At 46.1% G+C, this 26,681-nt stretch overlaps 1 protein-coding gene across 7 annotated transcripts in view; it reads left to right on the top strand.

Moving 5' to 3' along the window:
• RADIL (Rap associating with DIL domain) overlaps positions 1 to 26,681 on the top strand; it is a 119,873-nt gene that overhangs the window by 75,763 nt on the left and 17,429 nt on the right. For 5 of the 7 annotated variants that reach the window (XM_053556884.1, XM_053556883.1, XM_053556885.1 and 2 more), the window contains 4 exons: positions 9,257 to 9,504; positions 10,380 to 11,009; positions 13,726 to 13,763; positions 25,568 to 25,728. In XM_053556884.1, coding sequence (XP_053412859.1) covers positions 9,257 to 9,504; positions 10,380 to 11,009; positions 13,726 to 13,763; positions 25,568 to 25,728 — 1,077 coding nt within the window. Of the gene's footprint in view, positions 1 to 1,277; positions 1,294 to 8,215; positions 8,430 to 9,256; positions 9,505 to 10,379; positions 11,010 to 13,725; positions 13,764 to 25,567; positions 25,729 to 26,681 lie in introns of those variants that run through there. The other 2 variants (XM_053556889.1, XM_053556888.1) reach the window with 2 other exon arrangements.

The following is a 26,681-nucleotide window of genomic DNA, read 5'->3' as shown; positions in this document are numbered from 1 at the left end:
TTATGCTTTTTATGTGTTGATATTTCATGTGATTTTTGTCCATTATTCTATTAATATAGTATATTACATTGACTTTTGATGTTAAACCAACTTTGCATTCTTGAGATGAATCACACTTGGTCATGATACATAATCCTTTTTTGTATGTTGCTAAGTATCCTTCTGGGGAATTTTACATCTGCATTCAAAAAGGTCTGTAGCTTTCTTGTGATGTCTTTGACTTTAGCAACAGAGTATTACTGGTCTCATAGAATGAATTGTGGAGTGTGCCCTCTTCTTCTGTTTAGTACAGCAGTTCTCAACCTGTGGGTCACGACCCCTTTGGGGATCAAATGACCCTTTCACAGAGATCACCTAAAACCATGACATACACTTGTACAAATACAGGTGTATGAAAATAATTTTATGGTTGGGGGTCGCCACAACATGAGGAACTGTATTAAAGGGTCACGGCATTAGGAAGGTTTAGAACCACTGGTTTAGTATAAATATATTTATCTGCTTAGCTGTTAGGTAATTATTTTAATTCAATCTATAGATTTAAAAAAACATTCTACATGTCCAATCATATTATCATCAAATAACAGAAGTTTTATTTCTTCTTTTCCTTGTCTCTATCATTGCTTTTCCAGAACTTGCAGTACCATGTTGGATGGAAGTGCTGCTACTTGCTGGTGTCCTTGTCTTATTCTTAATCTCAAAGGCATTGGTTTCAATGTTTTGTCATTAACTACATTGTTTGTTATAGGGTTTTTTTTTTTAAGTTGTCTTCTATCAGATAAGAAAGTCCCTTATGTTTGTAATTTTCTAAAAAGTTTGAATAGTGAATATTAATAGATACTGAGTTTTATCAAATGCTTTTGCTGTATCTTTTGAGATGTTCATATGACTTTTCTTGTTTTAATACACCATTGGGGTGAATTATACTGAATAGGTTTTTTTAATTTTAAGCCAACTTTGTGCTCAATTTGGTCATGATGTATTTTTCTTTTTCTATGTTTAAGGTATTTTTGTATCAATGTTCATAAGTAACATTTCTCTGTAATTTTTCTTTCTTGTTATGAACTCAGTTTTTATATCCACGCTTTATAAAATTATCTCTTTTCCTAGTGTCTGGGAGATTTTGGCTAATTTTTGGTGTTATTTTTTCCTTGAAGATTTGGTACAACCCACTGGTGAAGCCACCTGGGAGTGAAGTTTGCTGCATGTGAGAAGATTGTTGACTATTGCTTCAAATTTTTTAATAGTTATATTAACAGACTATTCAGATTCTCTATTTGGGGGCCAGTTTTGGTAAGTTGGGTTTTTTCCTAGGAATTTGTCAATTTTGTCTAAATATTCATATTAATTATCATAAAGTTGTCAATAATATAATTTTGTCTTGTTGCAGTCATTGTATGGATGTAACATTTGTCATGGTATCTCTACTTTTTTATCTCACATATTATCTGTGGATTCTCTCTCTCTTTGATTAATATTGCCAGAAATATGTGATTTTATAAATCTTGTCAATGAACTAAACATTTGGATTTAGTTTGGATTTATTATGTTTACATGTTATATATTTATTTTATGTTTCATTAATTTCTGCTCAGTATAATTTCTCACCTATTGTATTTGATTTTAATTTCCTGTTTTTGGTTTAACTTCTTGAGATTCAATTAACTACCCCTTACTTTTCTCATAATGCTTTTAAGGCTATAAATCTCCCTCTCCCACTTCTGCTTTAGCTGCTTCCTACAGTATTGATGTGTAGTAACTTTATTATCACTCAATATCAAATATTTCCTAATTATGAATGGGATTTTTACTTTGACCCTAGAAATGTTTACGTTTCTTAATTGTAAACATTTGATGATTTTAGAATTACCTTTTTATTATTGATTTCTGGCTTAATTTCTTGATTTTTAGATAATATGTAAAGTCTTTTGAAATTTATAGAGATGTGCTATATGGCCCGTATATGATCCATCTTTGCAAATATTCCATGTTGTGTGCTTAAAAGAATATGTATTCTGCAGTTTTGGGCTATAGAGTTTGACAGTCTGAAATCAGGTCATTTTTTATTAGTAATGCTTAAAGCTGACCATTGCTGATGTTTTTGTCAACTTGTTTATAAGTTTCTGGAGAAAGATACATGTAACTCTCCCACTGTGATTATGGATTTGCATTTTTTCTTCATCTGCTTTGGTACCATTTTATTAGGAGCACAGACAGCAATATGCGTTCAGTAGAAAGTCTACTTCAAGCATCCATGCAGCCATTTTAGTTTTTACTTTCAATGTAGTATTTGATAAATTATGTGAGATCTTCTATTATAAAACAGGCACTGTGTTAGGTGATTTTGCCCACCTGTAGGCTAATATAAGTGTTTTGAGCACATTTAAGGTAGGCTGTGCTAGGCTGTGATGTTCTACAGCAGTGGTTCTCAAACCTTCCTAATGCCGCGGCCCTTTAATACAGTTCCTGTGGGTCACAACGCACAGGCTGAGAACTGCTGCTCTACAGGTTAGGTGTATTCAATGCATTTTCAACTTTTTGGATAACGTTGGGTTTATCAGGACATAACCTAACCTGTTGAGGAGCATCTGGTTATAGGTTGAAGATGATGTATTCCTGGCATATTGAATGTTTTATTATTATGATCCTTATCTTGTAGTCAAACATTTTTATTTCAGAGTATTTTTGTTTTCTATTAACAGTGCTACATGAGCTTTCTTTAGGCTAGATTTTTGTAATATTCTGCAAATATAATTGGCATATAGTTTTCTGTTTTTTAATCTTTCTGAATCCTTACCTTTTTTTATATGTGTTTCTTATAAAACATATGTCATTGGATTTTGTTGTTTTAGATTTTTTTGACAATTTAAAAACTTGCAGAGATTTTTCTCACTCTGGTCTCCACTAAATCTTGGCCTTGTGGGTTCAGTAATGTCCTGAGATGTTGTGGCAAGGATGAGGATGGATCTTCAGAGCAGGTGTCCCCTTGTCGCTACGCTAAGATTGCTGTGGGTTCTTGAAACTTGGACCTCAGTCTTGGTAGACAAAGGAGGTTGCATTGCTTCTCCTGGCAGGTGAGGCTCCCATTGGATCGGGGGTTCAAGCATCTCTGGTTCATTTGAGTCCACAAAATAAAGTTTAGAATCTTCTTCCAAAATCCTGTTGCTTCCTAGTCAGTGCCTTAACTTTTACACAGGAGACTAGATGAGGCTATGAATTCAGTTTACATAGTAATTCTGCCAACCACACTTATGTCTGATTTTTTAGTGAGGTTGGCACTAAATCTATGAAACATAAAAGTCTTTTAGGTTCACTCTAGAAACTTTCGGGTTGCTGTGAGGTAACCCATATGTTTAGAGGGCTAACTTTGCCATTAGCAAGGTCTGTTTATAAGTACTTCAGTGTGTTCAGAAGTATCCACAATCAGTGCTTTCCCCCCCAATTAGGAAATTTATATACTCAAGGTAATGAAGGTAATGAAGATATTTTTCTATAGTTTCTTCATAAAGCTTTGTTGTTTAACCTTTCACATTTAGATCTACCATTCATCTGGAATTATTTTTTGTGGACAGTGTGAAGTAGGGTTCACAACCCATTTTTTCACCTATGCATATAGAGTAGACCCCGCACTGTTTATTGAAAAGACCATTTTACTAACACTCCACAAAGTTTGTTATGCCCTTTCCTAGTCATTCCTCCCACCCTCTGTGGCCCCCAAACCACTGACCTGCTTTTTATCATCATAGATGAGATTTCTCTTTTTTAGTATTTCAAACAGATGGAATCATAGACTGTGGGGGGAAAAAAAAGAAAAGAAAAGACTATTTTATCTACATATGTGACATTCTCTTCTGGGACTCTCATTTCTGTTCCATGGGTCTATTTGTCTGTTCTTACACCAACACCACACTCTCTTCGTTGCTGAGGCTTGTAAGAAGGCTGCTGAGAGCACACCCTCCAGCTTTGTTTTGGTCTTCAGGATTTCCTCTGCCCTTTGTGTTTCCTTATATATTTTGTCAATTCATTCTCTCTCCTTTCCCTCTTCCCTCCCTTCCTCCATCCCCTGCTCCTCCTTTCTCCCTCTTCCCCACCCCTCCCTGTCTGCTTCTCTCCTGCTGAGACCTCAGTCAGGATTGCATGGAGCCCTATAGTCAGTTTGGGATAACTGAGTTCTTCACAATCCATCAACTTGGTGTATTTATTACATTTTCTCTAATTTCTGTGAACAGTGTTTTGTAGTTTTTAGTGTAGTGGTCTTGCACATCTTTTGCTGGATTTATTCCTTAGTTGTTTTAGTCTCAACACTTATAAATGGTATCATTTTTTCCATATCATTCTTCTCTTTGTTTTTGATATTTAAAATTATTACTGAATGTTTCATATTCACCGTATCTAGTCAACTTGCCAAATTTACTTGTTAATTCTAATAATTTATCCATCAGTTCATTTATATATTCTATATATACACGTTACTTTGCCTACAAAATACTTATAACTTCATTTTTTCTTTTCAGTCCTTATACATAGTATCTTTCATTTGTTTTTCTCACCTTATTGTACTGGCGAGAATGTTTAGTGCCATGGGAGGGGAAGTGGTCATAGCAGGCAACTTTGTCTTGTTCCTAATTGAGAAAGGGAGGTTTCAGTATACATGTTCTTTAGAATTTTTTCTCTAATAGTAGAATTAATCCTGAAAGGCAAGGCCAATATGTGCCCAGCTAGCCACAGTTCCTCTGTTTGTAGGTTAATGGTGAGAATGAAATGCAATTAAATGCAAAATGCCCAGAATAGGGCTGGCCATGTAGTGGAGAAGTACTTGCCAAATTATCCTTAAGTAGTTCTTTTTTGTACATTTTGAATGGTTTTCCTTCAGGGACTGCTCGAGTGAGTTCAAGCTCCATATCCTTTGCTGACCTAGAAAAGGGTATTTCAGCTTGCTTAAGGCAAGTCCTTTTACCTCTGTATTTTGGAGCAGCTGCTATAGAATTTACTTTGGCAGTGTATCCCCAACTGTTACTAGGGCTTACTTTAATCATCTCTTGCCAGGTGCAGGGGATGTGCCTGTGGGAACAGTGGGACACGCCTGCAGATGCAGTGGATGTGCCTATAGTTCCAGGCACTTGGGAGGCTCAGGTCAGAGGCTAAGAGTTCATAGTGCATTATAATGATGGCACCTGTGACCAATCACTGTACTCCAGCCTGGGCAATGTACAAGACCCTGGCTCTAAATAAATAAACAAGTAAATAGAATAGTCTCATTTTCTCCAATTTCAGTAAAATTTCCTGGCACAGGAAGATCTGCCAGGTCAATCTGCAGTCATAATCACCTCATTGCCAAGGCCTCTTGTTGGATGAGGGGATAAGAAACAGAAATATTTTCAAGTTGTATATATTATTTCAAACCATCAAAGTTGAGGGAGAGAAGAGGAAACAGGATCAGGAGGTAAACCCTCAGGTTGAATTTATAAAGCAACTTGGTGATGTTCAGGAAGAAAGCTTTCTTTACAGTGCTATTACAAAGCCAAAACAGAGCCTGTGGCAGGAGCTCTGATGACTGTTACCAGCTGCTGCCCAAGTCCCAGTGCCTTCCATGAGGCACACAGAGCCCTCTGCCTTCTTATCAGTGTGGGGGGTCTCAGGCACTGCCTTCCCATGGTGGGTCACCTGGACAGGAACCTTCCGGTCAGGGTGCCAGCCAGCCTCTCTGCTGCTTCCCCCCAGAAGTGTCTGTTCTGGGAGATGCTTGCCTTGCAGGGCCCGTGCTCAGCATGGTTTGGGTTCCTCTGAGGTAGGAGCCTCCAGGGCTCAAAGCTCAGCACTCCTTTCTTTAACACTTCCACTGTGAGAGGACCTTGAAGCTTGTCACAGTCCCTGTCACAGTGGCACCCTCTACACTTTCTTCTCCTTTCCAGTCCCACTGTCAAAGACAAACATCCACTGCAAGTTAAGGCCGTGGTATTGCTTCAGATTTTCCTGGTTGTGTTCAATAGGGCCTGGGGCTCTGTGCGTTAGCTAATGTTTGAGGGCAAGGCCAGTCCCACGTGTGTTCTTGAGACAGGGTAAGCCCAGGTGTCTGAGTGTTACTTGGAGTCCATCAAGTGTGGCAGCCCTCCAGGACCCTCCCTCATTCCTATGCCAAGTTTTTCTCCTTCTCCACCAGAGAGCAGGTCAGTGTTCAGGGGGACCCATGTCTGCCAGCTTTCTCTCTAGAAACAGACATTTATGAGGAGAAGAATAGAAATACAAACTAAATAGAAAATGTAGGTTCTCGATGAAGCTTTCTAGTAGTCTGAGGGCTTCCTTTTCTACCTGTAAGGAATTGCTGGAGACAGCTGGGGCTTTGGGGGCTGGGGAGTGCCCTGGCAATGGCTCCTTATCTGGCTGCTGTCTTCCAGACCCTTCTACTCAGCTTTTACAAATACAGATTCCTAGGTGTGCCTCCCACCTACAATCAAACCTCTGATCACACCAGTGTTGGAAAATTTCCAGTGATCCTTGAAGAACATGTCTAGGGGTGGTGCCACATTATTCTTTGACAGCTTCCGGGATCACCTTTTTGAGTGCTGCTTTCACATGCCCACCTCTGTCACCCTCAACCCACCAGTTGGGGAAACATTTCTGTTCAGACATGTTGAAGATTTGTCCTGGTTCTGCCCAGCCCTGAGTGACTGCAGACCCTCCTGAACCCAGCCTCCCTTGGGCCTGGTGCTGGGAAGTGGGGGGGTCCCATCTCCCACAACCTCATCTTGAGACTGAACCAAGTCACAAAGCCATGCAAGAGTGACAGGCTTTTAAAAATTCTGTGAAAAGTATAAGGAATCAGTTACATTTACCTGACACCTGGGTCCCTGCCTCCCAGAGTTGACAGGTAAAGATTTTTATCATATTTGTTTAGAGCTTTAAAACATAAGTAAAACATGATATAAATGTATTATAAATTATGTATTCTACCATGTATAGTAGCCTATATTAAATCATTCAAAGTTGAAGTCCTTTTTTCTGTCATCCCCAGACTGTTTCCTACCCACCTTTGAAATAGGCATAAGGCGAATTTGCTGTGTGCTTTTTTGTTTCCCAGAACAAGCTTTACATGCACCTATATTCATACCATGAGCAAGAGATAGTGGTGTTTCAGGTGTTTTCTTAAAAACTGTAACCCAGTGGTGTCATCCTGCATGTGTTCTGCTGTTGCTTTTCCCATTTGTGGCTCTGTACACAGCTGGCTCCGGCCTTGTCCCTCAGAGTGTCCTGTGGATGGGCAGCTCTCTGGGAGGGCGTCACCTTTTTTCAGATAGGTGCAGTATTTTGCTGATGTGGGCAGTGCTGCAGTGGTTGTCCTGGGATAGGGTGTGCACACGTGTGCATGGGTGGGAGGGTTGTGCTGGCTGTCCTGTAGCAGGGCACAGAGGAGCAGGGCCATGGTCAAGTTGCTGTCCACACTGGGTGTGCCAGTCATGCTAGTGCTGATGGTGGGTGCTGCTCTCACCCTGTCACTTGCACTCAAAAGGTGGTTCTAATCTGCTTTGGTGCGTGACAACTGCTGCTGCCCAGAGCAGAGGTCTCCCTCTGAGTCCCAACCATAGGCTGGCAGCCCTACCCCTTCTGCACTCACATGAAGACCACCTGGGACTAAGGAAGGAGACCCTGGAGTGGGCCCCCCATGTCAGCATTTCTCTTGATGTGCAGAGTCCGCCCTGGGAGGGAAGTGCAAGGACCAGGGTCTGCTCAGTGGTACAGCCCCTTGGACACTGGGCTAGGCTCTTGGGGAGCCCCTGGGAATTTACAAGGGAAGACCATCTTCCCTGGCTGGCCGCTGCCTGCAGCCCCAGGACTGCCAAGGACCATTCTAAGGTGCATCCTCTGCTGCAACCTGGTCCTGGGTTTGGGAAAAACCTGGGGACTGGAACATAAATATTTTGGACTGGGTATTTCTTTTTTCAGATCTGGCCCTGGGGTTGCGCAGGAGGCCAAGCCTTAGGGCCTGCCGTTCTTGGGAGAGTGGGTAAATGGCAGGCAGGGGTGGCCAGGCCCCACCTGCTGGGCATGCCAAGCTAGTCAGAGGCGCTGGGCATAGAGCACAGAGCAGCCTGGCAGAGCACAGCGTGGGCACTGCAGTTGGTGGCCTCCCCCTCCACCCGGCCCCCCGTAGGTTGCAGATGCGCAGCTGCCTCCGGAAGGAGCAGGAAGGAGGGCTCCGCCTGCCCTGCCTGGCCCCATCCCCTGGCTTTTGTCTGGTTTTGTATGGATTGGCTGGAGGAGATGCTGCCTTTGACCGGAATGGATCTTAACCTGAAGGCAGTGCAGGGGACTCAGCAGAGGGCTTGGAAGAGAGCGTGGGGCTCAGCTGGGACAGGGACAGCAGCTTTCACACTACAGCCTGTCAGCTTGCCCTGCAGCATCTGTTTAGAGAGCGATTCCTGAATTTACGTGTAGGAGATTTTTAAGTCTTTATGTGTTTGTTATTTCTGGGTTCTGTATGTGTGTGTATACTTGGGTGTGCATATGCATGTTTTATGTATGTGTGTTTATGTGCCTGGGGCATGTGAGTGCATGTGTTTATGTGTGCACACGTGAGGGTGCATGTGTTTGTGTACACATGTGAGCATGCCCGTGTGTGCACATGTGAATGTACATATGTTTATGTATGTGTGCATGGGACGTGGATATTTGTAAGTGTGCCTGCTTGGGCCTGGGGGTATTGAAGGCAGAAGCAGACCAGTGGCAGCCCGGTGGGCTGGGATGACATGGCAAGGTTACCACTTCCACCTTATAAAGTGGGGGTGGATGATGACCCGTCCATCCATCTTGTCTGATCAGAGCACCCTGTAGGGGAGTTTCTCCTGACGCACAGGTGGATGGGGCAGGGCTCTGGGGGTGGCTGATGACCTTGCAATAGGCCAGTGCTACCATGGGGAAAAGCATTTGGGGTTTGACCCCTGATACTGGCTGGAATACACTGAGGTGTGTATTCTGAGGCTCCTGCAAGACAGGCGTGGTGCCCTGAGCATTGGGATTGGACAGCAGCTGCCTGCTCTGTGACTGCCAGTCTGCTGGGGGTGCCACAGTGCCACCTGGCATTTTGAGGGGCATGACTAATGGGCATAGCCCTTGGGCCTCCTCCAGACCTACTTGGACAGAGCAGTGATAGGCGTTAGGAGTACCTTAGTGAAGTTTGATCTTAGGAGTTCCTGGGACCCTCTCTCCACTGGGTGCCATTAAGACTTCTGCCTGTTCACCCCTCTTGCTTCTGTTTCAGGGATAAATGCCCAAGCCCGGAGGCTGCAGCGAAATCGTGCCAAGGGAACCCGGGCCCTGGGTCCGGAAGGTGCCCAGAGCTCCCTTCCATCCCGGCTTCGCCGCACAGTCAGTGAGACCAGCCTGAGCTCAGCCACCACCCTGCCCGACGCCGCCCAGGGCCCTGAGGAGCCCAGCCAGGACACCATGCGCTTCTCACTGTACCAGTCCCCGCACCTGCTCCTCCTGCAGGGCTACAGCCAGCAGCACGTGAGCTTCCCTCCTGCGCCTGGCGCTGCCCAGTAGATGTCTTGCGGGGGTGAGGGACACCTGGCCTTTAGCCAGTTAGCCGTGAGGTCTCGTGGCTACTGCCCTAGTGGCTATGATGAGGCTGTGGAGATCAGGGGTGGAGTACGTGCTGGCTTGTCCCTGCATCCGAGCCCTTTACAGAGAACCTCTACCACTTTCTAGACTGCTTCTCAGGCCCCTTCCTTTGGGGAAGGATATGGGCAGGTAACTAGAGAAGGTGCGCCAGGTGGTGATGGGTGCCAAGTCATTACTTGGTGACTGTCTTCTCTGAGGAGGCTCAGAGAAAAGGCCGCACTGCTCCAACTGCCCCCAGGGCCAATTCTCACTAGGTAGGTCTGAGCCTCTCACCAAGAGGGAGCCCTGAGCAAACTCACTCCTCCTGCCTAGCTCTCCCCCTCCATTTCCATGAGCACTCATATGTTGGCTTCCTGCACGCAGTTCTTAGGAGACACCTTCCTCTCTTCTAGGCAGCAGGGGAGCAGCACTCATACATGGTGTTGTGGGGGTGACCTGGGGAGCTGGCCAGCTCTTGCTCTGGCTATAGAGCCAGCCAGCACTTGGCCTCTGCCATTACAAAGCTGGGTCACTCCTGGAAGACTCCTCTAGGAAGCTCCCTTGCCCAGACAGGCCGAGTGGCAAGGGGAAGGTTACCAAGGGTTGCAGGAAACTCTGGTATAGGGGTGGCTCAGGACCTGCAAAGCCCCCAGGAACAGCAGTCCTAGCCGCACGGCTTAAGTAACTTGTAATGAGAGACTGGGAAACCTCTTCCCTTGTTTCCCTTTGCTTGCCTTGCCTGAGGTGCTGTCCTGCCCCTGAGTTGTGTGTCTGTGTTTCAGGACAGCCTGGTGTACGTGCTCAACCGGGACCGGCACACGGTGGGCCAGAGGACCCCTGCTAGCAAGCCCAGCATCAGCCTTTCGGCCCCTGACATCCTGCCCCTGCACTGCACCATCCGCCGGCTCCAGCTAGCAGGCAGCCAGGCGGGGGACAGGCTGGTCCTGGAGCCCATCCCTGGAGCACCCATCTCTGTCAACTTCTCAGAGGTGGGGATGAGGACAGTGGTGCTGCGCCACGGGGACCTGCTCTCTCTGGGCCTCTACTATCTGCTGCTGTTCAAGGACCCAGCACAGGCCCAGCCCCTGCCCACCCAGGCCCTGGCCTGCCTGCAGGCTGTGCCACAGAGCTGTCGCATGTGTGGCACCGTGCTCAGCTCCTGGGGCACTGCCCACTCTGCGCCGGCCACCCTGTCCCGGCGACGGCAGTTGGTACTGGAGTTTGAGCCCGACCTGGAGGACACGTTACTGCAGAGGATCATGACGCTGATCGAGCCAGGAGGTGATGACCATAAGCTCACCCCTGCCTTTCTCCTCTGCTTCTGCATCCAGCACTCAGCCACCCACTTCGAGCCTGGCACATTCGGGCAGCTCCTGCTCAAGATAGCCAAGAGGATCCGCGAGACAGTCTGGGTCAGTGGCACTGGATGCATGGCCCTGTTTGCAGTGTCCTTGCTGAGGGAGGGGCTGGGCCTGAGCTCTGCCTGGCCCCAGGTGGAAGGCATGAGTTCCTCTCTGCTGTCTAAACAGTGCTTTGAGGCCGAGCAAAGGCTAGGCCTTCCCTGTGGTGCCTCCTGCCCCATAGGGGACCAGAGCAGCCCTAAGTCCAGGGCTTTAGCTACAGTACTGTTGGCTGGTGTGGGATCAGCAGTCACTTCCCAAGTTCTGGGCTTGTAACCCTCCCAGGGCCTGCCTTGGGCACCAGAAGTGAGCTGCTGCGGAATCTAGGTGCTGTGAGGCTGAGGTGACAGCAGGAGCACCCACAGGCCCCTGCCAAGAGCCCTAGGAGCTCCTGGCTGAGTACCCCGAGTGTTCTTCCAGGGGCAGGTGGAATGCTGCCTGCCTGTATTGTTCCCACCACAAAATCTTTGTCCTCTTGGTAGTGGAAGTATAGGGCAGTCAGTGCTTCACATTGGCAGACCTCAGCCCTAGGGACGCTGCGGGGCCGTCTTATGCATTGTGGGGTATTAAACAATATCCCTGGCTCCATCCCCTATATGCTGGTAACCCAACCCCCAACACACTGATGGCTCTGGGTATTGCCCAGTCCCAAAGGAGGCCCAAGCAGTCTCTAGTGGGCAGCACTCCCAGGTGCTTCCCACAGTCGACGCCTCCCTGCCAGTCCCCGGAGCCCCAGGGACTCAACTCCTAGGGGCGCAAAGGGAGGCTTGTAGTTACTCCAAGTCGCTCAGAGACCCTTGCTAATCTGGGTAGACATGGGAAAGAGAAACCATTTGGCTTTGTAGAAACCTGATTCATCTCTTATGTTAAAATCCATTAGTCTTCTCTGTGTCAGGCACTCACTAGTAAACAAAAAGATGTTTGAATTCTCACAACCACCCTGATGGGTTAGATGCCATATATCCCCTGTCACAGCTGAGGAAACCCAGTCCTTGCTGAGGGAGCACAATGTTGGGTATTAGACAAGATTCCATCTGTGTCCAAGTCTCTGCTGCCCAAGGCTCCTGCTGCACTCCTAGTCCACTTCCTGTAGCTCACCTGGGCCAGGTCTGCCCCTAGCCTGCAGGCTTGCACACGGAGGCACTACATGTGAACTACCTCATCTACAGTCTGGAGCCCCTAAACATCAGTCCAAATCTGATTCCACTCTGTCCGGCACCTCACTGTGAGAATCATAACACTTACCTCTGCCCCACTTAGATCCCCTGCAAATTCCACTTGCTCGCGTGTCTTCCAGGCACAAACAGGTCTTCATGGCCACTCTCCCTCATTTCTTGTTAGACACACAGGCAGGTGTATCTTACAGGAGCCAAGTCAAGCAGTTAGGGTTGTGTTTAGCCAGATAATTATTACTAAAGCAAGACTATTTCTTGATTAAAAGTGATAGCTGTGGGCTCGGCCCCTGTAGCTCAAGCAGCTAAGGTGCCAGCCACGTACACCAGAGCTGGTGGGTTTGAATCCACCCCAGGCCTGCCAAACAACAATGACAACTACAACCAAAAATAGCCAGTCGTTGTGGCAAGTACCTGTACACCTTGGGAAGCTGAGGCAAGAGAATCACTTAAGCCCAAGAGTTAGAGGTTGCTGTGAGCTGTGACAGCATGGCACTCTACCCAGGGTGACAGCTTGAGGCTCTGTTTCAGGGGGGTGGGGAAAAAGTGATGGCTGTGGCTCAGTTCCCGTAGCTCAGTGGTGAGGGTGCCCTCCACATGTACTGGGGCTGGTGGGTTCAATCCCGGTCCGGGCCGGCTACACAACAATGACAACAACAACAACAACAACAACAATATAATAGCTGGTGTTGTGGTGGGCGCCTGTAGTCCCAGCAACATGGAGGCTGAGGCAAGAGAATCGCATCGCTTTTGAGGTTGCCGTGAGTTGTGAGCTACAGCACTCTATTCAGGATGACATAATGAGACTCTGTCTCAAAAAAAAAAAATGATGGGCAGCGCCTGTGGCTCAGTGAGCTGGGCACCGGCCCCATATACCGAGGGTGGTGGGTTCAAACCCGGCCCCTGCCAAACTGCAACAAAAAAAAAATAGCCGGGCGTTGTGGTGGGTGCCTGTAGTCCCAGCTACTCGGGAGGCTGAGGCAAGAGAATTGCTTAAACCCATGAGTTGGAGGTTGCTGTGAGCTGTGTGACGCCACGGCATTCTACTGAGGGCGATAAAGTGAAACTCTGTCTCTACAAAAAAAAAAAATTATGACTGCACAGAAAATGTTGGTTCAGCCTGAATCCCTGTTGGGAAGTTTAAATATGTTTATAAATATTCAAACATGTATGCATCCATTTATTATTACTGTGGATGGCATTTTAAAATGTCTTTATTTTAAAGAGAGTATTAAAATCTTCCCTCTAATATTTGTTAAATGTTTGGCCTATTTTTACTATTTTTTAATGGTTAGTTATGTAAGCTAGAGAGGGCTGTGGAATATTCCTATTGCAGGAAACACGTAGGTCATATTCAGTAATGGAATGGGAAGATACCTAATGGGAAGTCAAATGGAAAATGTTCTTTCCAACACGGCTCAGAGTATGTCATCAGCACAGCACAGGATATCGGGGACAACAGTGGCATGTTTCATGTAGATGGTATAATGTGTATTTGAATCTGTCCCTATGTTATCCTGTTTTTCTCATATTTGCTTTTTTTTTTCTTTTTGTAGGAGAAAACCAAAGAATTAGCAGAGAAGCAGGCACAATTGTAAGTATGGTCTAGTTCTTGCACCTGCCTCTTGGCAGCAGGTCCCCCAGGGGTTGCCCTTCCTACAGAGCTAAGTCCCCAGTGGCCTCCTGATACCTTGAGGTCAGCTCTGGGCTTTTGTCAATTGTCTTTCCATCTCAGAGTGGCTTTTCTTGAATCATCACCCTGGGGGGCTCTGAGTTTGGCAAGTTTCTCCAGAGCACCCTTGAGACTGAGTGGGTGTCAGTTTCCTCCCCTCCCTGCTACTGATGGCATGTTAGAGCCATCCTGTTCTTGCTGGGAGACATATCCCCAGTGCAGAGGCAGGCAGTGCGCCACCACTCACTTAGGTCTTGTTTTCCGTGAAGGTACCATTTCTGAGGGAGTGGGGAAAATTATTTGGATCCACCTGAGACAGACATGTGAGCCTGAGGCCCACACTCCCACTCTTGAGTGGACCCCTACAGAGACATCTGCACATGGAACATTGTCACCATCCCTTCATAAGCCTGGAGTGGGAAGCTACCATGTCTCTGGGCTGGGGGCAGCGTAAACAGTGGACGCTGCAGCAGTGGCAGCAAATGACCTTCAGCTGTGGGCTGTTTCAGTGTAGTTGAATCTAAGACAATGCTAAAAAGCATCCAGAAAAGTACGTGTAATATGATTAAGCACGCGCGCACACACACACACACGTACGTGTGACATTCCCACTAAGCCACCCTGTTTAAGATACACACATGTGTGACAACTCTCTAAAGAGAGTGGAGTTGAAGGTGGAGGTTGTGATGGGCCATGGGGGAGGGGACAGGGGAGAAGGTCTGGCTCCAGTGTCGCAGCCTCCCCCAGTCAGGCCACAGTATGTGGAGGCCAGCTTCCTTTCAGTTTATACATCACCTGCTCCAAACAGTCCGCTTATAAAGCATATTGTTGCCGTGTATGCGTGCTTACCTATGTCTGAGTGTCCTGTAAAGAAAAGAGGCAGCATTGTCACCATCCCTTCCAAGGTAGGAGCAACAGGCTTCGGGATGCTGGCCTAGGGGTCCCCAGCAGGTCATCTTCACTGCCTGACCCAGGGGAGCTAAGTTTAAGGTACCTTTTACTCATAAACACTTGCTTCTGGAGTAAGGGCCAAATACTGTGCCCTGAGTCATGGGCCTCTGAAGGCTGGGGCTGTGTGGGGGACCCAGGTTTCACCTTCCAGCTTGACAGGAGGAAGTCCTAGAATCGAGGCCCTGGAAGGATTGATGGCAAGAAGGTGGCTGCGGCACAGGCACTTGGTGGTGCCCTGTGTTTTATGGGCTCTCTGTGCTGACGGATGATTGCCTGGGAGTTGGGACCCAGCAACGGGGGTGGTAGCCTCCTCTGCTTTGCTCTGGACAGTCAGAGTTCTAAGGTTGAGGTGAGAGGTGGATGTGACAGAAGCAGGACCAGCCCTAGAAGTGCCCAGGTGCAAGTAGAAGTGGGACAAGAGCCTGCGACCTCTCACACCCTGGTCTGAAGCACAGATCCAGGTGGACCTGGCCTCCCCACCCATAGGAAGAGCCCAGGCCTTTCCTCATCAGCTGTCCACTTGTTCTTTGTTTTCCAGAACTTTTATCGTTAGGGCCTAGAAACAGCCCTGTTGCATCCTCTAATGCTGGTTCTTTTTTTTCCTTTTTCCGTTTTAAAATAATGAATCACTTCCAAAATACAGAACGGTACAGACTATGTCACTCACCCGTGAACTCACACCTGGATTTAACATTATTAACATTTTTCTGCATTTGCTTCAGATCTTTGTATTGTGTGTTTCTTTTTTAATTGTGAGTGACCATTGAGTTTTACTAAATGCTGTTCTGCACCTGGGATCATCATGTTTCCCCTTTAATCTGTCAATATGGACACCACATCTGCAGGTTTTCTCATTTTGAACCAGTCTTGAGTTCCTGGGATTAAACCCTCCATGACTATTGATCTGTAGCACAGTAAGCTGTAGTGGGTTGATAAATATTTTTTAATTGACAAAATTATATGTGTTTATCATGTACAACCTAATGTTTTGAAGTACAGTATATATAAACGTGGAATGACTAAATCTAAATAATTAACATATGCATTACCTCACATGATTACCATTTTTGTGGCGAGAACATTTCATATCTACTCTTCTAGCATTTTTCAAGAATACAATATATTTTATTAACTCTAGTCCCCGTGTTGTACAGTAGATCTCTTGAGCTCTTCCTCCCATCTAACTGAAATTTCATACCCTTTGACCAACATCTCTAAACCTCTACCCTGCTCCCAAGGCCCCAGCCCCTGGTAACCATCATTCTGCTCCCTACATAATAAGGTCAGCCTTTTCATATTCCACATGAGTGTGATCGTGCAGTATTTGCATTTTCTGTGCCTGGCTTATTTCACATATCATAATGGCTTTCAGGTTCATCTGTCCTATTGAAAATGGCAGGATTTTCATAGATTTCCACTATTCATCTGTACCATATTTTCTTTATCCATTCATCTATTGACAGACGCTCAAGTTGATTCCATGTCTTGGCTATTGTGAATAGTGCTGCAATGAACGTAGGTATTCAGATGTCTCTTCTATGTACTGATTTCATTTCCTTTGGATTTATACCTAGTAGTGGGATTGCTAGGTCATAGGGTGGTTCTATTCATATTTTTTTAAGGCGCTTTCATGCTGTTTTCCATAATGGCTATACTAATTCACATTCCTACCAACAATGTGTCATGGTGACCAACACTTGCTATCGTTCTTTCTGATAACAGCCATTCTAACAGGTTGAGATGATAGACATCCCAATATCTCCTGGCTTTATTTTGCATTTCCCTGATGTTGACTGTTGATATTTTAATTAGGGTTTTCCCATCTGAATTTATTGGTGAAATTGGTCTACGAATTTATTTTTTTGCACTGTTCTTATCTGATTTTCATAACAAGGTTCACAGAAAATGAATGGGGGCTTCTTCTCTGTCCCTCCGTTCCCTGAATCAGTTTGTATGAAGTAAAGACCCGGACTTCAAGGTTTGCAGTAAGAACTCCTGGGTGCCCATCAGGGAGGGAGACCTTAGTTTGCTGATTCCTTTAATGATTATTGGTTTACTTAGTTTTCTATTTTTTCTTCCTTAATTTTGGTACTTTTTACTTGGCTAGAAAATTATCCATTCATTACATATCTTTTCAGAGTTATTGGAATCAAATTATGTTCTCTTATGACTTTTTTTTATTTTTTAGCCCGGGGCTGGTTTTGAACCCATCACCTCCAGTATATGGGGCCAGCGCCCTACTCCTTTGAGCCACAGGCACTGCCCTCTTATGACTTATTTTCATCTCTTAATATCTTTACAGTCTACACCCTCCTATTTAATTCCTATTGTGTTTGTATCTTCTTCTTTCCTCACTTTTGATTTATCTTTCCAGGGATTTGACTGTTATTAGCTATTTTAAAGAACCGATTTTGTTGTTTTTGTTTACTTTTTCTTTCATTTATATTCCATCAATCTCTTTGTTTTCTTATTGGATAATTTCTACTGTAATTTCTTCTTTGATTCATAAATTAGAAGTTTAACTTCTAAATATTTTCTGCTGTTTTTACTTTTAGCTTTGTTAAATTATAAGAAAATATGATTTGTAAGATTTCGGGGTTTTGCAGTTTTTAAGAATCTTTTGTTGGCTAGTTTATAGTCAATTTTGCAAATATTCTTTGTGTATTTAAAAGAATAGTTTATTTTTTCCACAGAGTTCAGTCTATGTCTATGAGATCAAGTTTATTGTTTATTTAACTCTATTACATGCTTTTTCAGTATAAACTTTCTGATTCTGAGAAAAATAAGTTTACATTTCCTGCTATAATTGTAGATTTGTATTTTTCTTTTAAAAAATTACCAGTTTGGCTTTATTTTCTTTGATATTTTACAGTCATGTGTACAACTTCACAGGTCTCCTTTTAAAGTAATGTCCCTCTTTATCCTAATAATTCCCATTGCCCTAAAATCTCTTTTTCCCCGTGATATTAATACTCTGGCACTTTTGACTTGTTTTCTGTTTGTTGGTAAAAAATTTTTATGCCTCTACTTTCAATCTTTTTGTGTCCTTTAAAAATTTTTTTGAAACAGTTGTTTAACCTTCTTGCTCATCTTCATTAATGGGCAAGTTTAACATGTTGGTTTATTGTAGCTTCTGATGTATTTAGACATATTTTACTATCTGTTTCTTGCTTTCTGTTTACCATTTTAAAAAATACTTTCCTATCTAGTTGGATTTTTTAAAATCCCCCTTCTGTCTTGGTTTCATAGTTATTCTCAAAATAGTAATGTTTCTATCTTTTTTAACTTTTAAAAATTTTTATTATTATTTTTTGTTGTTGTTGTTGCAGTTTTTGTGTGTGGGTGTGTGTATTTTTGGCCGGGGCTGGGTCTGAACCCGCCACGTCTGGCATATGGGACCTGCGCCCTACCCCTTTGAGTCATAGGCACCGCCCATGTTTCTATCTTTTTATTGAATGCTAAATCTTAAAATGCTTTGACTGTCATCCCACTTCTGGTTTTCATTTTATTACTTATATTATTCTAGTTTCACCTTGTTTTCAGCCCATTGTTTCCCAAATCATTATATTTTCCTTTACAATGTGTTCATTTGTGCTTACTATGCTTACCAGTGGTTTTTTTTTTTTTTTCTTATTATTTCTTGCAGCCACTCCTTTAGGATTATTTCTCTAGCTGCTGATACGTATCCTTGAATAGCTCCTTTTTTTTTGCAGTTTTTGGCTGGGGCTGGGTTTGAACCCGCCACCTCTGGCATATGGTGCCGGCGCGTTACTCTTTTGAGCCAGAGGCACTGCCCGTTGAATAACTCCTTTTATGAGGCTCTGTTGTAGCCAACCCATTTGGACTTGGTGTCTGAAAATGTCTTGATTATGCCCTCATTGTTAAGGAAAAAGTAGCTCTTTTTTTTCAAGCCTTAAAGATATTATTCCATTATTTTTTAGCGTCTATTCTGATGAGAAGTCTTGGGTATGTCTAATTTTTGTTCTGTTGTTATTAGTTTCTTTTTCTGTCTCTTTTAAAGATTTTCTCTTGATCTTTAATGTTACGCATTTTTACCACATTATTTGGCCTGCTATTATTTATCCTGTTGTAATTCTGTGGGTTTCTTCAGTATAGGAATCATTTGTTTTTGCTTTTTTTGTTTGGTTGTTTTTTGTTTTTTGAGATAGGATCTCCCTTCCCTTGGTCTTCGGAGCTAGTGTGCAGGGACTAGATCATAGCTCCCTGCAATCTCAAACTCCTGAGCTCAAGTGATTCTTCCTGCCTTAGTTTCACAAGTAGCTGTAACTATAGGCACCTGCCACAACACTGACTGATTTTTCTTATTTTTTTTTGTAGAGATGGGTCTTGCTGTGCTGCTCAGGCTGTTCTTGAATTCTTGGTCTCAAGTGATTTTCCCATCTCAACTTCCTAAAGTGCTGAGAGTATAAGTGTGAGTCACTGTGCACAGCCTAATTGTCAGTTTTTGAGAGCACATGACCATATCTGTTTTAATTTCACTATAACTCCATCCTCTAGTCACCTCCTGGAGCTCCTGTTAGCCATGATTTAGACCTTCTTATCCTGTCCCTGTGTCCCTTCACTGCTGTTACATGTTTTTATCTTTGTGTCTCTTTGCATTCTGAGATCTCTATTGGTCATTCAGTTCACTAATTCACTCCTCAGCTATGTGTAATCTACTATTTTAAAATGTTTTCTAAGGTTTTCATTGGGTTTCTTTTTAATTTAGCCAGTTCTTTTTTCCTTTAAATTGAATATGACTTGTTCATTAATTACATTTTATGGGTTGTTTTTTTTTTTTATCTTTTTTGGTCACTTTAAATTTGATGGTCATGTCTTTTTTCTTTTGGTGGGGTGATTGTCTTCTTCACTGCGTCCTCTGACTTTCCCTTACCTTGGCACTTTCACTGGTGCAGGGCATTTTTCAGTGTGAGCTCAGCTTCACCGAGTGGTTTTATTTGTTTGCTTATTTAGAGACAGGGTCTTGCTCTGTCAGGCTGGAGTTCAGTGTCATCTTCACAGCTCACTGCAGCCTCAGACTCCTGGGCTCAAGCGATCTTCCTACCTCAGTCTTCTAAAGTGCAGGGCTGCAGGCTGTGCCTGTGTACCTGGCCCAGTGGTTGGTCCTCTCTGCTGGCTTTTTGTGGGCTTGGCTGTGGAAGTCTCTGGCAGGATGGCTTTCGCCACTGCTCACCCGGGGTCCTGGGTCCTACAGGTCTGCACCTGTTGCTGGCATTTCTGGGTGTTCATTTCCTCCTCTTCACTGGCTGTGTGACCATCGCGTGGTGCGAGCCTAAGGGTTAGTTTTTCCTACAGGTGACCTTTTATTCTCTCTGTTACCTACCTACAAGGCAAGATGGCCCAGGAGGTGGAGGCTGTGGGCTTTATGCAGGGACTGAGTTCCAGGTCCTCCCTAATTTGTTCCAAGGCCACATTTTGTGTCCTCATCTGCATGTGGACACCCTAGTTCCTGGAGCCACATGGCTGAAAGCTCTGTTGGCTGCAGCCACAGCTTCTTCCTAGCCTCTGGCTTTCTCTTTGTTCTCACCCCCTAGAAAATCCCTTTCTTCTTCTTCCCTCTCATCCTTTCAAAATTTTAATTTTGATTCTTTTGCATCCAGTATTTCTGTGTGTTCATAGTGGGAGGGGGGGTTGGGCTGCTGTGTCGACAGAAGCACCTTCATAGGCTCAGGTGTGAGCAGACAAGGGACACCCGGAAGGTTCTGGCTTGTTGTGTTTGTTAGACCCAGCTGGCTTCAGAATCCCTTTGCAAATACTTCCTTTGACTCAGCCTAAATCAGCTTTAGAACCATCAGCCTCGGCCCCTTCATGTGTGTCAGTATAAAGCTTTGTGCCTGCAGTTGTGGGTGCAGTGTTCCCAGCGCTGGTGTATGTTTCCATGTGGAAAACTGAGCAGTAGGTTTGAATTTTGAGGGCCGGCAATTCTTTCTGGTCCTTCACATTCTTTTTTCCTCCACATACCATCATGGTCTAGTCCCTGCGGGACTTCAAGGAGGACTTTCTGATTCTTTTCTGAGCTCCTGGCAGTACCCAACAAGTACCTGTGTTATTCCAGCAAAGCCTCGCACGTTTATATATAAGAAATAATTTACATGTGTGCATATGAAGCCTGCAGTCCCTTATCCTTTTAAAAGAAAAACTTTCCATAAATTAAATTTAACAGGCTTTGTTTAGGAAAGAATCATTCTCGAATCGGGCAATTGCAGAAGAAGGAGAGGTTCAGGAGACTCACTCCACTCAGCAGGGCTTCACTCCTGCAACTGGCTGGGGCACAGCTCTTTAAACGGAATATTCTCCTGTCAAGCCTGTAGTGTGTCCCTCCTCTGAGTTAGGCTGTGGCCCGTGAGTTACAGTGTGTCCACCTTCTGAGTTAGGCTGTGGTCCGTGAGTTGCAGTGTGTCCACCCACTGAGTTAGGCTGTGGCCTGTGAATTGCAGTATGTCCACCCTCTGAGTTAGGCTGTGGCCCGTGAGTTATAGTGTGTCCGCCATCTGAGTTAGGCTGTGGCCCGTGAGTTGCAGTGTGTCTGCCTGCTGAGTTAGGCTGTGGCCTGTGAGTTGCAGTGTATCCACCCACTGAGTTAGGCTGTGGCCCGTGAATTGCAGTGTGTCCACCCACTGAGTTAGGCTGTGGCCTGTGAGTTGCAGTGTGTCCACCCACTGAGTTAGGCTGTGGCCCGTGATTTGCAGTGTGTCTGCCATCTGAGTTAGCTGCAGGTCCATGAGCGAGAACTCAGGTACAAAGGCAGCTCAGGCCAAATTTATTGAACAATCCACCTTTTGGGCCCTTATGTGTTTTGGGTTTTGTAATATTCTAGAATTTAGGATGGTCGGGTGCTGGGCATCAGGCAGCACCCCACAGGCAGCAGCCATCCACTCATGATGTATACATGAAGCAAGATTCCTAAAGACCCTGCAGGTACACTTCCTCATGCAAATTTCAAATTTTGCCACCAAATAAAATTGCTCCAAACAGAACGAGGATACAGGCTCAGTAGGTGGTTGAGGACATGCAGACGTGTCACTGACCCTGCAGCCTGCTCTACCAGCAAGCACGGCCCCCTCAGCATCTTCTAGCATCTGTCCTTCAGCATCAATGCCTTCCCTTTGCCACGAGAAATAATAGGTTTCTTGTCTTTGTAACATTCTGGCCTCCAGACATCTCTGGCCCAGTGCTGGCAGGTTCACCCTGCCTCTGCCCTGCCTCTCATAGCCTCAGCCTCTTCTCTCCACCCTGTATTCTCATCCTTCCCAAGAGGCTGAACCCCTCTTCCTGGTCTTTTGATGTCTGACATGGCTCTGCCAGACTCTGCCACATCTTGGACACTCTGTTCCCTTTCTCCCATGTTTTTGCCTGTCACCTGATTGCTTGTGATTCCTGCTTCACTCCATGCCCTGGTCATCTCAGCCACTGTGGCCTCTTGGTGTCCAGTCCCGCTGTCCTCAGCTCTGATTTCCTGCCCCCATGGTGTCCCCAGTGGGATTCCCCTTTTGCTGTTTACACACATTCTCAAGGTCAAAACAGGAGTGATACTTAATTACACAGGAAACCCTTCACTTCCCCCCAACCCCTCCACTTCTAACATATGTATCTTTTTATCCCTCACTTGCTCTCAGCTCTCACATTTCATCCCTCCCTTGCTCTTACTCTCTTGCTGGGGCTTGTGGGCGCGCCCCCCCCTCTTTTTTTTTTTAACCCAGTGAGATTACACCTGATGAATTGTTTTGTGGTTTGCTTTCTTACTTATGACCTCTCCACATGAGTAGATGTGCTCAACCTACGTCTTTTTTTGTGGCATGCTGTGTCTATAGCACCATCACTGTTGCCTCCTTCCTCTCCTAATGGACACAGCAGGCATGCCCAGCATCCCTGCACACCCATTGGTGCTCCCCAGGTGATGCATGTGTGTTCCCACTGCTGTGATTACTAGGAGCAGGTTCCAGTGCACTGGCCACATGTGCCATTCCCCTCCTACCACCACTCGGGAGATGTCTCACCCTTGCCCTCTCCTCCTGCCCAAGGGTGGGCGCCCTGCCCAGGCCCCTGAGTTTCTGCCCCCAGTGCTCTGTCAGAGTGCCCTGTGCCCTCTCTGCTCTCGTTTCATCAGGACTTCTGGGCTCACACAAGTTCTTCTTTTCCCACCAGGCCCTCTCCTTTGTTCTCACAGGCCCTGGCAGGCTGGGCTGACTCTCTGTCATTCCTTGGGCCCAGAGCTGGCAGGTGGCACATCCACTCAATGCTGGCCATGCTTGCATTGATACTGAAACTCCTGCTGGCAAAGCCTGGCGGCTTATTTTCTGATAGAGGCATGTCTACCCTCTGACTTCTGGGTGAAATTGAGAAGGGCAATAAATGTTGAGAACAAAATGAAATTAGGATCTAAAGAGCTGAATTAATCTTTTTTAAACTATATAAAACTCTTTATGCCTGTCTGCATACATATGTGTAATTCAAGCCAGTGTCAAGAGCGAACAGAAAGGAAAAGACACTGCTCTGCGTGAGATAAGCGTGCAGGGGTTGGCCCCTGGCAGATCCACTTAGCTGTAGATGCAGGAGAGAACATCTCAGGCCAGCTGCTTCCCTCCCCAGGAGTGGGACAGAGAGAGCGGGACATTGTGAACAAAAGTGAAATTACATCATAGAGAACAGGCCAAACCTCAGGCACCAGGGATGGTCTGGGACAGAGCCTGCATCTCTCCCCTTGGCCCCAGTGGCTGCTCAGCTAGGAAAGGAACAGGGAGGAGGAGAAAGCTTTGGTCCTTTTCTGTTGGCCTCACAAACCAGCTGCTCATAGATCCCATGGCCTTTCCTGTGGGTTTGGTTCTTTCTCCAGGACCCCCAGGTTGTGCACAGACTCCCAGTACTAGGCATACAGTAGTCACTCTGGCAACTTGACAGCTGTGCCCCAGCTTGCCCCTAAGAATGCTACGAGGAAGGGACAGTGAGGTGGTGGGAAGCCTCCGTGCCAGGCAGGGGTCAGGCATCAGGGGTGCCCTTCTCACCTTGGCAAACCTGGGTCAGCTGTGGGTGGTGTCATCTGTTTATGGATGACCCTGTCTGCTGACTGCTTGAGGGGTACACATCTCAAAAAGTATCCTCCAGATGGGCCTGTGGAAATGTATGGATGAGCGCATCGGCTGAGCTGTGAGAACTCTGCCCCAGGTGTCACCAAAGTCTGTCCAACAGCTTAGCACTGAGCTGGCACATTGAGGAGACAGTAATCTTGTGAGGGAGACATGCAGTTGGCATTTTAAAATGAGGGTACATGTTAAATCTACTAAGTGTAGAATATAAATGTCTTAACACGATAACTAAGAAAACGCAGTAAAGGCTATATTAACCAGTGTCATGAAAGTATTTCAAATTGTATATAAAACCAGCACATTGTGCCCCATAATTGCATTAATGTACACAGCTATGATTTAATAAAAAAAAAAAAGAAGAAGAAGAAAAGAAAATGAGGGGGCGGCGCCTGTGGCTCAGTCGGTAAGGCGCCGGCCCCATATACCGAGGGTGGCGGGTTCAAACCCGGCCCCGGCTGAACTGCAACCAAAAAATAGCTGGGCGTTGTGGCGGGCGCCTGTAGTCCCAGCTACTCGGGAGGTTGAGGCAAGAGAATCGCTTAAGCCCAGGAGTTGGAGGTTGCTGTGAGGTGTGTGATGCCATGGCACTGTACCTGAGGGTCATAAAGTGACACTCTGTCTCTACAAAAAAAAAAAAAAAAAATGAGGAATTGTGCAGGATTTCCACCTAACCACTCCAAATCCATCTCTCAGGTGACGAGAGGCCAGTTTAGGACAAGGAGAGGCAATTTCAAATTACAAGGTAGCCAGGTGGGCAGTGGGCAGAGATGTACCCTGGCCCTGGTCCCGTGAGATGCAGGAGTGGTTGGAGAGCTCTGAAGTCAGCCCTGGAGGTTGCTAGTGAGGGAGGCCAGTGGCCCTGACATTGACACTGTTTCCTAGAAAGGGAGTACTGAGCTAGAGGTGGCAGGACAGGCTTGAGCTCCTTCTGTGTTAATTAACCAGAGTGACAATGTATCTGAGATAAGGAACCCACTGTGCTGTGGTGGAAACTTGGCCTGGCCCCCTCATGCAGTCTCAGAGGAAGCCTCAGGGAGCTGAGTCAGTTCAGTTTGGGGTTTTCGAAAGACCCCTCTGCACCTTCCAGTAACAGGCATCACTTAGGCCTCTTGCCTCACCCACACCCACCACCCACCCATGTTACCCCCTGACTCCCACTGTAGTAAAGGTAGCTAGTCTTGCCTGTGCACCTCCCAGAGTAGTTCCCTTACTGTTTCCTCTTATAATTACTTTGTTAACTTAAATAATACCTGAAACTTATGCTTTTTGATCTATTAATAAAAACTCTGGACTGTATCTCCCCTACCCACCCACATGTGCACACACAAATTTGCACAGTCTCTCTTTGAATGTTCATGGCCACTTTATGATCTGATTTCAAGAGAGACGACTTACAGTAGTTTACTTACCAGGGTTCCTTGCTGATGGCCTTGGCAATGGCTGTCCTTCTGGTAGGTTTGTAGAAGCCGCTATTCTGTTGGGTGTCATGGATGGATGCTGAATGGGTACACAGGTGTATTTGTAACTTCTCGGCCTAGCTTTGTTAGCTTGGCAGTGGTAGTTGTTTTCATTAGTGTGCATTAAAATGAGCCTCTTTATGTGGACAAGGAAGCAGATTCAGCCTTCCTGGGAGCTGGGGCCGAGCGTAACTCAGTCTTTCTGTCTTGGTAGCCAGGAGCCCATCTCGTCGGCCAGCTTTACCATGGCTGACCTAGTTCCAGACCTGCAGCACATTCTTTTCTGGATGTCTAACTCCATCGAGCTCCTGTACTTTATCCAGCAGAAATGCCCACTCTACATGCAGAGCATGGAGGAGCAGCTGGACGTCACAGGTACGGCTGGTGCTACTGGTGGCCGCACCGGTGCCCCCAGGCCCAGTGAGCGTGATAGCTTCTCAGTGTCCTCTGCCAGAGCCAGCCTTGATAACAGGGATGAATTCGTAGCAGGGCTTTCTCAGCTTCTGGTTGGCACGTGTCAGTTGTTTGGGAGCCAGCACAGGTGGTTTGGGTGGGTCTGGGACCTCTCAGCCATGGTGTGCGGGTACCCCATCTATCCCCTCATCACATGTGCTCTGAGTGGTGGCGTCACCTCAACTGCATCCCCACTCTGTTCGGCTTGCAGGAAGGTGGGGTGGGGTGGATATGCAGGTCGTTCAGTAGTGGAGACACAGGAACTGAATGCAGCGGGCCACCGTCCCTATAAGGTGTGCTGTGATTTTAGAAAGAAAGAATGTTGCCAGTCATCATTGTGAAATAGTAAATTGTGTCAGTTCAGAGATTGAATGTGGGAAAACATGCATTTGGGGGTTTCCGAAAGATAGCAGGAAGTGTTCTAAAAGCACTAAGAGAGAGCAGTCCTGACCAGGGCAGTCTGGGAGGGCTTCACAAAGGTGGCATTGGGGCTGGGCATTGAGGCTGGGTTAGGATTTCAGTGGCTGTGTCTCCCCAGGGCTAGGCCTGGAAAAGGGCTGGAGACCTGGGACAGAGCTGAGGGGAGCACAGGACCATTTGAGGACAGGCCCTCAGGGACTTGGGTAGTCTTAGCTTTGCCCCTACATGGCTTTGTTCTGCCGTAGTCACCCCTGCCCCCCACCTCTGTGGAGCTCCAGGCTGTTCAGGCCCTTCCAGGTGCTATAGGGGATCCTGAGCAGACATGGCTCAGTGGCCCTGCCTTGGGAGGCCCTGGCACATTGAGAGCTGCCCTCAGACTGTGTCTCCGAGCCTCGAGGCATCCTTGAGCCAGATGGGACCTGGCCAAGGTGCTCAAGATGTGGTCTGCTGGAAGT

The sequence above is a fragment of the Nycticebus coucang genome, chromosome 12 (genome assembly GCF_027406575.1).
Source record: "Nycticebus coucang isolate mNycCou1 chromosome 12, mNycCou1.pri, whole genome shotgun sequence".
NCBI lineage: Eukaryota > Metazoa > Chordata > Mammalia > Primates > Lorisidae > Nycticebus > Nycticebus coucang.
This window is presented reverse-complemented; position numbering and strand designations above follow the sequence as displayed.